General features: G+C 38.7%; 1 protein-coding gene across 1 annotated transcript in view; it reads right to left on the bottom strand.

The window, feature by feature from the left end:
- Positions 1–8,027, bottom strand: part of pum1 (pumilio RNA-binding family member 1) — a 36,693-nt gene extending 28,666 nt beyond the window's left edge. The window contains exons 1-2 of the mRNA XM_016669227.1: positions 7,607–8,027; positions 980–1,152 (exon numbers count right to left, since the gene is read on the bottom strand). Coding sequence (XP_016524713.1) covers positions 980–1,141 — 162 coding nt within the window. The 5' untranslated portion in view covers positions 1,142–1,152; positions 7,607–8,027. The remainder of the gene's footprint in view (positions 1–979; positions 1,153–7,606) is intronic.
- Positions 8,028–13,237: the final 5,210 nt, after the last annotated feature.

A 13,237-nucleotide genomic window follows, 5' to 3' on the forward strand; every position in this document is an offset into this window, starting at 1 on the left:
AAACCTTAATGTATTTGATTTGTAATCTAGTGAGGTATAACTCATTTTCAGATTTAGTAATCATGAAAACCTGCATCTATTCCTAAATCTTACTGCTTGATGAAGAACCTGTAATGCTGTGGGAACGTTTTCCCAAGTGTCCAAGAAACCTTGCTTGAGTATTTGGCTTCATGAACACTCAAAGAACACAATTAATTGCATGATAAGTTAAAATGACCTTGATAACTTCCATTCTGATGATTAATAATTTGTTTTATTTATGGTTACATTTTTATTCTTCCATGTCGGTCTCGACTGCTTCGAAAAACAGCGAAAACATTAAAAAAAAATTAAAAAAAACACAGCTTCTCTGGATAATTAGCTATTTTAAAAACTTCCCGAATGTTGAGTCAAATTGATGCGCACTACGCTGTTACCTACCAACCCCAGCGAGCCCAACCCATCACCTAGCAACCCCAGCAGAGCTCCAGCACATTTGGCTGCTGGAAAAGACGAATTGTCTTGATGTTGTCTTAACCTTTCAGAAACCACTTGCTGAGTCATTGTTGGTTGTGCAGGAGGCTCTACTATTGCTTTTCAAAGATGTACGGCTGTATAATTGTGCATCTGTTTTCAGCCATTTTCACCTGCAAGTGTAAACGTTGAGTTGGTGGGCGTGGTCGGCAGCAACAGCAGCTTATTTGGGTTTAAAGTGACAAGAGGTCCTAAAGCAGCTTATTCTAATCGCTCATTAGTCTCATTTTAGATGATTTTGTGCAAAACATGTAAAGAGCATGTTTTGTTTAGCCCATAGACCTATCCTAACCTGTTCAGGGAAGCATGATAGGTCACCTTTAAGTTCTGAACTGGACTCTGAATAAATATGTAAATGCACAAGGAAGTAAATAAGCTCAACTTTCCCGCTTTCTTTTTAAACAGATGCATCCATTGATTTATGAATGAGCCCAAAGTAAAGAGGAATCAGAGTGGTGGGTATTACCTGCTGACTGGGGGGTGTGGCCTGAGGGGTCTGTCCAGTTGGGGGGGCATGTCCTCCGCTACTCAGCACCACAGGCATGCTGGGAGATGTACTTCTATGGTGGGGGCTGAATGAATCCTGCCAGAGCACTGCTTTCCTCTTCAACACACACACACTGCTCATTCCACCACAGCCTGTTCAGACACACACACACACACACACACACACGCACACGCACACACGCACACGTGTTAGAAGACGACTTTTGCCTACTGGTTCAATAGGTTGTAGAAACACATGTTTGATCCGTCCAGACAAGTTTAAGATGATTCCTACTGACTTATAGGCTGCTATAAAGGCCAAACAGGAAATTCAGAGCAGCTGAAAAAAAAAAAAAAAAAAAAAAAACAAAACAAAAAGTTGTAGTATCCCAACCCAAATTGAAATTATTAAAATTTAATTTAGTAATTCTGTATTTCATTACGGAATCCGAGATTAAAGACAGTTTATCAATACATGTCTATATATTTTCAATCAATATCACTTTAAAACAGATGTCTTATATTGTATAGAAATACTGGCAAAGCTCTTTACAATGCAGAATGGCATTTCCGACCTCAGATCAATAATCATAAACAGACTATGAATGGGAATTAGAGATGCCGGTCCACAGGAGTCGACTAATTTTGTACCTGCATTTGAAAGCTGCATTCATAAATTCAGGGAAAAGCAGTTTTCTGTGTTTCACTGGTCAAAAATGACTGCATGGCAGGTTGTATTAAAACAAACAGCACAGAGGAAAGAAGCTCATTATACCACAGTGTTAAAACTGCACTTTTTTAAAATCTTCAATTAGTCAGACCAAAACTGAAAATCACACAGATTTGCAATATGATGCTGGCAACATTTTTATTTGTCGTCGGTCAATATGAGTCTGGTTCCAGCTCTTAATGAGGCTTGTTCGCTTCTTCAGGGCCGGAGCCAGAGCTGGAATTGCATGGATGATAAATAAATAAATAAATAAATCTAAGTGTGGGGTACTTTCAGCTCCACAAATTTTAGGTTTGGCTTGAAAGCGCTGTTTCAAAGATAGAATAGTCAGCTGGAAAGACATATCAGCAATTTGACAAGTTTAGTTATATAAAGGGGTGTAGAGTAGTTTGGTATTAATTCTGTGAACCGTACTCCAAATTATTTGCGTATTATTAGTTATTTGCGAAAAATCACAGACTTTTCAGTTACAGGCTGACGTGTACAAAGCAGCCAATCAAAAACAATACACATCTCAATAGACACGTGATCAATATCGATAGGTAATACGTCCAATAGAATGTTGGATAATTTAACTGAACTCTGAGCCAGAATCGCACAGCATTCTGGGAGATGTAGGCAGAGGAAAAGGCTTTAGCTGCTCAACCTCTCAAGGTGGCATCAACTAACTCTAGCTCGCTCTTTGGTTACCTAGCAACAACCTGTTGAGTAAGTTGCGCAGCAGCAGTATAAGGTTTCACCACCGTGCCTCATAACTGCTTAAAAATAAAAACAGCAGCACAGAGTGAAAACTGTGATTAAAAAAAGGAAAGCTTACGTCACTAGTTTGGAGGTATTTAAGTATCTCAGGGTTTCCCCTGGTGTATTATTAAGCCTGGCGGGCCACCAAGCTTTACTTGTGCCCCCGCCAGACTAAGTATTGTTTATTTATTTTAGTGGCGGAGGGGAGGGGTTATGTATGCATTTTTTAAATAAATGTATATTTTAAGTTTGTCATCATTTGTTTTTAGCTTAGTTTTGATATTGCTGAAATTGTTTGTGTGGTATTGTATTTTGCTATGCTTTTTTGTAATGTTTGCAAGATGCTATAACTGTTGAAGCGGTTGATTTGAATTTTGTGTTTAATTTAATTTTGTTTTGTCTTTTTGCAATGTCTGTAAACGATGATTTAACTGTAACGTCTGGTGTGGACCCCAGGAAGAATTGAGGATCCTTACATACACAAATATCGGCATTGGTAATGAAAAAAGTGGATCGGTGCATCCCTACAAATCAACAGTGACGTTTCTCCAATAAAACAGTGCAGGCTTTACCAGGTGGACATTTTCATGGATGCAGTCGTTGTTCACTTACAGTTTACACTCAATAAAACAATGTGCCAGTGCTGGACAATAAAACTATTTCAATAATTTATCAACAAAACGGGTAAATCCCGGTGGATTGAGAATAACAGCCTTGTTTACCATTTTCACATATGAATGCATCACAAATCTCAAAGTGTTTGTTAAAGACTCTCTCTGTGTGCAACGTAATTTACAGTCTGGATTGGTCAGGCCGAGTTATTTTGATTAGAAGGTGGAGAGGATTAAATACGGCTGAGGTGACTTAAACGGTCAAATTCTTGTTTGGTTTAGTTTAGATTGGAAGCTACAAATCAGATAAAACCCGATGATGTACATCAGGACTGGAACATGAACAGCAGCAATAATAGAAACAATATTACAGCTTGACAACACCATAAATAGAAGATGCCCTGGGGGTTTTAGTTGGAAACAAGTCCACACAGAGAAGTAAAGGAATAAATTAACGTTTAAAGAGACTGATGGGGTTTTTTTTAAAATCCACTTTATACCATCTACAAGTGGGGAAGGGAAAAAAATAATGTTTTCCATCCAAGATTAATTCTTTGAAATGTGGCCCAATGATTGCAAATGAAAGAATAATATGATAATGAAAAGTTTACGTACATAAAACTGAGAACTTTGTTTACTATCATAATCACTGTGTGACCAACATCTTTTTTCCAGACCAGAGGAAGATTTTGGCAAATGTGAACCAGTTTAGCCAAGCCCTGTAAAATCCCTTTTTTTTTTTTTTTTTTTTTTGAGATGCGGTTTTCATTTAAATGTCAAATTTGCTGTTAATTTATGATTTATGATTTGTCCACAAAAATAGATTATACTGAGGCGGGAACAAAATGAAGAAATAAACTGATTTTATTGGCTCCAGATACGCGGTTGATTTAAAAGGTGTTTGCATAAAAGCACTGCCAAAATAATTTTACTAGTACATCTGCACAATCATGAGAGGCAGAGGGGGACCACTCTGGACAATGATTCTACCACTAACGCAAACATCGGCTTTGGCAGTCATGCAGGGCTTTAGGAGCCCAGATGCAACAATAATCACTTAGCATCTGGGTCAGAAAAAAAGAGCAGATGTAGAAAGTAAAGTCTCTATATAAAAAGAAAACCGTGCCCAAAACCAAACTGGCTGTGATACCACTGGCAGGAACATTTTCTGAAAAAAAAATGGAAGTGAGAGAGTCCGCAGTCCCACTCTTCTTTACAGGACGGTTTAAATCCATCCACAAAGAGGGTTTAATGTCCTGTAACAGTACCTCAGTGAATTTTAAGTCCAAACTTTGACTAGGCCACTCCAAAACCTTCCTGTTTGGAGCCATTAAGAGGTGAACTTGAGTGGTTTGGATCATTGCCCTGTTTTATTCCAGAAAAGCTAACACCAAAATGTTTCACTCTTGTCTCAGCAGCTGGCAGAATAATTTCCAAAAAGGTCTTGGAGGGCTCAAGATGTTTATTGGAGACATGTTTTTCTTTGGCCTTTGAACATTTCAACATATTTCGTCTACACTTTGACCAATAACTTGCGTTCAAAACAAATAAATTAGCGGTCAAGTCACAGGTTTTGCACAGAAGTCCAGCTATTATCAAAGTTAGCTTAACGTTAGCGTCACAGGATAGTGAAATCAAATGATTAAAGGGATCGACCTGATATTAAAGATTAATTATAGCCACAAGATGACAAAAACTCATTTTAAAAAGGTCACAGTAGGTACCTAATCCCTTTACTACATCTAATCTAAAGCTCATGACTTAAGACAACAGACTGAGTCGACAGTTATACAATTATTTGTAATATTCCAGCAATTATTTGCTTCATGCACAATCTGCCCTAAGTCACTGATTAGTGTTCTGGTTTCTGGTCCTCATAGTGCTATATAGCTGAAATGCTTTAGTTATGAAACTAATCCAAAGAACAGTTTGTGGTGAGAAACAGCTGGAGATCAATATTTACCAACCATTTCAGATATTTTGTTTTTAGTGCCATCACAAAAGTAATCATGTGTCAGACTACAATGCTTTTTTTTTTTTTTTTTTTTTGTCATTTGTTAAAAAAAACTACTTTTCCGTCTTTGGTTTTTCTGTTTATTTCTTTCAGCATGGGAATAACGGGAAAAAACAAAGGTCAGTGCCTCCAAAGTACAACAAACGGCTCTCTCACAGAGTAACTGTTAAATCTGTTCGCCTTTTCTATTTATACCAAACAAACTCGCCACTCAGCATATTGCGCAAATGAAACTACTTGGGGGAAAGAAAAAAATAATAATAACGCTATCTAAGGATGTGTGCACACTCAAGAGCGAGATTACCCACTTTATTTGCAAGATATGGAGCCAAACTAGTGGCTGTCATCTTCAAAAGGTCAGAGGTGGCCCGGTTACTTAATCAGGGGAAAGAGTGAAGGCCGTGTGGCGATTAAATGCGGTTTTAAAGCTGAAGAAACACGCGGGGGTTACGGTTGCGGATTCAGTGATGTGCGCTTTTCGGATTTTGTTACGTTATATCCACAAAATGTAATGGATTTTAGTTGAACTTTTACGTGATTGACCGACACAAAGTAGTAGGTAACTGAAGTAGTAGGAAAAATGGCGCCTGATTTTCAAATAACTTGGACAATTTACCTCGGCGATGCTGAGAATATTGGTAAATATGGTGATTAGTGTTTGTGTTTGACATCGCTATGACGATTTAGTTGAGATGTGCTCCACAGCCTTAGTGGGGATGTATTTTTTCAGCAAGTACAAGGAAAGTGGTGAGAGGGCAGATGGGAAGACGGGTGCATCTAAACGCAGTATAGACAATAAAACCTGGAAGAGGCAAAGGTTCACCTTCCATGAACCTAAACATACAGCTGGAGTTGCAACGCAGTGGATTAGATCAAACCCAGACTCAAATTCAATCCAAAATTTGTGATAAGATTGGAAAATTCATCTTCACAGAGACTCTCCACTCTGACTGAGCTGGAGGTATTTTTGAGTGGGATAGTGGTCTAACATTTTTAAGCTGGTCCAAACACACCCCCGGAAAACTGCCTGTAAATAATAAAACTGTAAATAATATTTTGTTATCGCAAGCAAAGAGCTGCCAGAACCGCAGCAAATGTTCGATAATTATTTAAGTGCCAAGCATCCAGGCTGTCTGTGATTATGTGTTTATTCTAAGTGATGTCAATATCGCGTATTGCTCGTTTCCCTAATATCGCTTAGCCCCTACTGTACAAGAAAGATACACCCACTCGCAATTTTTAAGTGCATGTTTTGGGTCAACTTCACAGTTACGCACTACTTTGTGTCGGTTTAACATATAAAATCCCAATAAAATATTACAAAAGTTGATCTTTAAGCTGTAACAAAATGTGAAAAAGATAAAGCAGTATGGCTACTCTTGCAAGGTGCTGTACAGGTCATGACACCATTAGCGGTGTCTAGCAGTGGGAGCATAATTTGTGTTTTACAACCTCTCCTTATCCAACAGGCTCTAATCTCACATTAGTGTCCCTGCAGGCCAAGAAGGAGTGACAAGCAGTCCTTTTTAAACTCATCCATATATAGTAATTATCTTTGTGCGCGCCTGTCTGACACTTTAGGTCCTCTAAACACACATAGCTTGGACAACTAAAACCACCTTGAAACATATAGCCCCAAACCATCCGGCTAAACACCCCCAGCAGCTAAAAACAAACCAGCCTGCCAACTGGTCATTCACAAACCGAGTGCAGCCTTTGTTTTCCTGTTGCACTCTTCATTCAGCAACAAGGAAATGCTAGCTCTTCATTCCAGTTCTCTAAACACCCGGAAATCCAGCGCACACTGCTCGGTGTGCTCTCAGTTCACCTCGGCACCCGGAAACGGGCAGTCTCCCACAGTCTAGCGGGGTTAAACATTCAATAACCGGGCTCAATCCACCGCATTCCGGGCACAGACAGGGGTGTGACAATCCCAACCTGCGGCTAACAACAGATGCTGTTTGGTGCCTCCACACACAGGCCACCCCGGCACACACACACGAACCAAACAGAAACCGTAGATGCAGGCTGAAAAAGCTTCACGCTTTCCAGGGTTTCTTTTCGTGCACTGGCCTTCGCTCACGTCGGTTATCCGTGAGTTACGGAGGGTTCGCTGCCCGTGTCTACCAACAATAACACGGCCTCCCGTTACAAGCTCCAACCGGTTGCAAACACGGGCTTCTAGCGATGATTTTAACAGCCTCGGTAACCTCACGGCTTCATATTTCTGTTATAGATACAACACCCGAGGGGTTTTACGTGTCTGGCGACCCGGTTGTCTGGGTAGGTAAAGCTGACGCGGATGCTAACAAAGGCCCGAAAACTGTCTGGAGCGGAAGACCGACACAAGGGGAGGAAGGAGCCAGGCAGCAGAAAGGTGCACTGCCTCTCCAGCTTCACAAAACCCTCTTATTTCACCACTTCCTGGCCCACTAAAGCTGCAATATCTGCATCGGGGCGTCGATAACTAAAGTCTGGAGAAACAGAGGAGAGAGTCAAGCCGATACCTACCGGCGGAGAGGGTGGATGGTCGCGGATTTCGGCCCCAGTTTCTCTCTGACACCCCGGGCTTTCACTCCGACAACATGGCGGTTCGACGGAGGACCAGGCAGCAGCGCCGCATGACGGGAAGGGATGAGAGGGAGCGTACGGTTCATTGCGCCTGTATGGCAAGCCATAGCGATATCTAATCAAACCGAACTTACAAAATTGTACTTTAGATATAAATGATACTTTTGTGGGTTAAAGTGCATGACTAATATCCTCAACAAATGGAAAAAAAATAATTAAACATTAGCACCAGCGAATGAAAAAATAACACATCATTCAAATTGCGTTCTGGATTAAAAAGGTGTATTTTGAACAGCACAAAAATGCTGGAAGGACAGAAGTTGTCCTTTTTAGTTTAAAAAGGTTAAGAGCACATTGAAGAAAAATATAATTTAAAAAATAAATTCCAAAATACATCACCTGCTCAAATGTTTTGGCACTTAAGTGCAAATAGTTTTACAAGCAAACAAAACAATCTCAAATTGTTCACGGACTCAGAAAAGCACATTCTGACACATGGCATCAAGTGACTTTGGTATATAATTTTTAAAAATATGAATCTATTAAATTGTCCAAGTTTTTATTGTGTTATAAATTTTGAGTCTTGCCTGAGCAAGAGGCTTCATTAAACTCTGGAAATCTTGTTATGACTTTTGGGTTTTACGTGCCACTCAATGGTTATTAGTGGCTTAAATTGCACATTCTCACATCTAGAATTTGGAGATACTAATCAACCTAACCTATATGTTCTATGTGGCAGTTATCCAGATCCACATATTATATCATGGTACCGAGAAGTAAAATGTTTTTAGTTTCTAAACTTAGCAATCAAATACAGCAGTCCTTTGTAGTTGGAATTGGCACTAGGAAAGTTGGTGACCTCAATTTCTGCTTCAAAAGAGCTGGCACATATAAAGTTTTGTGAGAGTTTAATAAATAATAATAAAAACATATATATATAAGCTATTTACAATCCATAATATCACTGAAGATGAAGATATTTCTAAATATTGTTTTTCTTCCTATTATGGTATCTGATATCTGACATTTTTATTTAACCTGTTATAAATGTATTCTGGATAGTTACAATCAAATGTTTAGTTATTCAAAGTTCAAGTATAGACATTTCAGACAAAACTGCTGTAGAATAATTATATTATATTACTAATTTGTTTGGTAAAGCATAATGTCATTTTTTTCTAGCTGTGATATGGCTGAAAAAGCGTGAGGACAACAGAAAGCTGTTTCTTATGTCACTATTAGTAAGAATGATGAACCTCTGAAAGTCTCACAGTGGTTGGCAAACAAATTAGACGCATTACTGCCCCTTGTGGAAATATTATTAGCATCAAATTATGGCAAAGTGCCGGGAAAAACTATTACCTTTCGATTTGATGGCCGTATTAAATGATCAAGTGTGTTAATAGTTGTATTTTTGAATTTGGGAACATCTATTATCGTTACATTTTGAACATTTAAAATCATCTTATCGATGTCTGGATTGTTATTCATTTTGCACATATATAAAACTAATAAGAATAAAATAAAAATGTATACAGTTTATCCAGTTACAATGGCAGATATATGGCAGATATGTAAAATGTTTCTTCTTATTTAAATTCTGCTTCAGCTATCCATGCTTTCCAGACAGGCATATTGCGTTTATGTCATTTTTTTTTTTTTTTTTTGTTTTTTACTAATTTCAATTTGATGAAGGTGAAAAAGTGCTTTCTTATACTCAGTATGAATCCCATTCCGATTATAGAATACTCACACAAGCAATAATTTAAGTTTATCAAAAGGAAATATAATTTCAGAAGGAACTCTTTAATCTATCAGTATTATTCATTTCCTTATGTTTAAAACAAGAATCCACTAAGTCTTTGTGGTGGATTCCCCAACCTGGTGCATTACTGCCCCCTTTTGGTAGAGTTTATAGTACCACGTCACTGCTATGCATTGGGAGAAAATCAAGTATTGCCTCTGAAAACAATAATTAAAAGGCAAATTTGATTTATTTAAATTGTTGAACATTGATTTAAAAAATTCAAACAGTAATGTGAATTCCTTAATAAAATTTGTTGTCATGTTACACATATTCAGAATTAAGTAAATGGAATATTAAACGTTGTTCATTTAGATATGTATTAAAAAACAATGCGACTGAGTAATGAAGAGTGGTTTATTCAAATTAAAAATGTACGTATTTGATTACGTTTCAAATACAACTCTAAAAATGTACATTTCTCCTGCTGATGATTCTGTTTTAGATATCCGAAATAACAATGACGTACTTCACAGAACGTGTTGGCATTACACACGAATGGGAAAAGTGAAATCAATTGTCCTATGACAAACATGTAAATTATCTCCAATGTAAAAAAAGTTTCCCGAAATTTTTATTTTGTCCAGGAAAAGATTAATATTGGCAAAATGATATCTTCCCATTTATATGATGAATTAGCTTGCCATAGCCTCCAACAGAGTTAAGAGGGAGGGTTCACATCGCACCGGTCCCTTTGTTAAGCGCCAGTGTCTTGTCTGCTGGTATTGTTCGCCGTATTTGTTAAGGTTTTGTTTTTAACCCCATTCACAAAGCCGGTCGTGCTAAAGATTTGCTGTACTCGCTGCTGCCTCAGTAAAATAAACATCCCAGAAAATTAAATAAACACTAATTAATTAGATAAAATACCGTAGCAAATAATATAAGATTTGGCATCGATATCAGGGAATTATCAATTAAAATTATGTAAAGAATCTTGGGTATCAATTCCTGTTTGTTGGGTGGTGATAGAAAGACGACTCGTTGTGGCGGATACACAAAGCAACCGGGTCTCCACGGTAACGGGGTGCGTGCAGCCATGGCAGCGGCGCGCTGCACCGCACGGCCATCCAGTGCGTGGCTTCAGGACGCTCCGCTACATCTCAGGAATGTGAAGGGACGGCGTGGAAAAGAGAGGGGGTGTTACTCGGAGAATAAATAAATAATTAAATAAAGAGACCCCCCCCAGCGGGCATTTGGGAATGTGCCAGTGTCCACCCAGAGACACACACACACACACACACACACACACACATAGAGGGAGAGGGAGAGAGAGAGTGCTGACAGTGTGTGGATGATGTAATGCGGATGCAAAACATTCCCGTTAATTGGGTTACCTTTAGAGAAATATGGGCACTTTTGGGACATTGACTACAGACTGCTTGTTTGCTTTACGCCATGGATAAACATAGTCAAAACGAGAGTAATGACTCATATAAATAGCGTGGAAACAGAAGATTATTTATTATACCCTGGTGGGCGATAAATAAGTAAACAGTCCAGGCTAACTCGTGGTGGAAAGAATTGCATACCAGATTACATTTATGTAATTACAGGGTAAAACGTAAGGCCAGATTTATTATCCACGAGCCTTATGTTTATGCAGGACATAAACATAGAGAGAGGAGTGGGCAAGAGGGGCAGGCAGAGACCAGCTTCCATAATTTATACAGATAAGATTAGAGATTTTTTTTTGATTCAGGATTATTTTTCCTTTATCTTTGTAATGCATGCATTTGTAGTGTCGCAACCTCCCAGACACATCCACCTAGCCATTTGATTTTCCTTTTTTTTATATATATTTATTTATTTTCCTGTATTTTATCAGAAAAAAACCTCAAACATTTTTTGGGAGGGAGGTCTGGCAAAGAGCCACGCAGACATAAAACAACTGAAATCAGGATAAAATGTGTAGATTCATTTGAAAAGACATTTAAAGCTTTTGCAAGGTAGACCAAACAATTATTATTTTTTATTTATTTTTATTTTTTTCCAGTTATGTTCCTCGAGAGTAATCCATCAGATAAGATATTTCAGGACATTTTTTATGTTTGTATAGTCTTTCTGTGAGGTCAGTGAAAAAGAAACACAACTGCTGTCCAGCAGGATGATTTAGGGGTTTGATGCCGGCCAGAGCCCTTCTTCATGCTGTTAGCATGTTTGTATGTGTCGGTACTCGGACACATACAAACTAAGTCCAAAAGACATGCATATGGAACCACAATTACATAAAATCCACCTTTTATGGTTGTAAAATTGTAAAAAAGAAAAAAAAAGTTAATGAGGATTAAAAAATACTCCTGCTCCCATTTCTTATGCTTATTCATTTATTTTGGTGGTGGGGGTTATGCTGACATTTATTAAACTACATTGTGTCTGTGACGGTAAAAAAAAAATTACATTATGACATTATGAAAAAAAGTATTTTCTAATTTGTAGTGCTTAATAATATTAAAGTAATACCAATTTCAACATACTGGGACACCAGAAAGGATTGAGCCGCTAATGTTGTTAAGTGAAAAAAAAAATGAAATTCTCGAGTGTATTTGCAGGAACGGCTCCCACATTTTCCTGCGCACTGTCTCTTTAAGAGCCATTCCCGTGTACGCTGAAGATCTTCAAGGCTGACGGCTGACAAAGGACTGAAGTGAAACGGGATGCAGAGAAACAAAACCAGTCGCGACAGCACTCAAGTTTATTAAACCTTTAGACAGTCTCAGTGAGACAAGCGTGTCTGCAGATGACGACAGAAGTCACATTTGAAGTAGAAAGTGTACTTTTATTTCAAACTTTACTTTACACCTGTCGAGGTCTGCACCTCATACCTGTCTCCTTTATTCTCACTTTCTGACACATTTATTATTGGAAAAAAAAAAAAAAAGTCTCTAAAGTCTCCTTCGCCCCCCCACCCCTGTTCTGATGAGAGTCAATGAACGAGCTGCTCGGACTCGATGTCTTCCTGATACAACAAGGAGGAATACTGCAAACTGGCTAAAACAAGGCAACATGATATATACAAAAAGAGAGAAGAAGAGAAACAGGTACAAAGCAAAACAAATTTGCTGTAATCCCTCCCACCCCCTCCATGATGTGACCCTCTTTTTTTTCTTTTTCTTTTTTTCCTTCTGTAAATAGAACCAACAAAACAATCATCGGCTGGTTATTTACATGCACACTACTACTTCCCACCCCATCAAATTCAAATAAAAATACACACTAATGCCTCATCCCAAAGCCATCTGATCTGAACACATGCCCGACAGATATTCCTGGAAACAAAAACAGAAATTGGCACCTTTTATTATCAGGACATCGCATGGACGGATTACTGTCCAACAGCTGCATTACAGTCCAAAATAACACCAGTCACACGGAGTGCGTGTGTGTGTGTGTGTGTGTGTGTGAGAGAGAGAGAGAGAGATTATTGCACGGCAGACTTAACACTCTGGTTGCTTGTTTGTTTAGTTCTTCTGTACCAGAACAAACACTGATTTATGCGAGGCTGATCCTTTAAGGAGTTGTGGTTTCGATGCCCTCTCCTACGGGCCTGAGGTGTGCAGCAGTTGCAGCAGCATGGGAGGAAAGAAAGACGGCTTTGGGAGGAGGAAACTGCAGGACTGCTCTAGCTTTAACGTCACACTCTAAAACGACAACAGGTATGAGCTGTGCCTCGGTCTATCGCGCGGCTCCGCCCCCTCCGAAAACATCCACACACACACACACACACACGCACGCACACACACACACACACACACAGAAATCAAACAAAC

The sequence above is a fragment of the Poecilia formosa genome, unplaced genomic scaffold (genome assembly GCF_000485575.1).
Source record: "Poecilia formosa unplaced genomic scaffold, Poecilia_formosa-5.1.2 Scaffold21, whole genome shotgun sequence".
Taxonomy (NCBI): Eukaryota; Metazoa; Chordata; class Actinopteri; order Cyprinodontiformes; family Poeciliidae; genus Poecilia; species Poecilia formosa.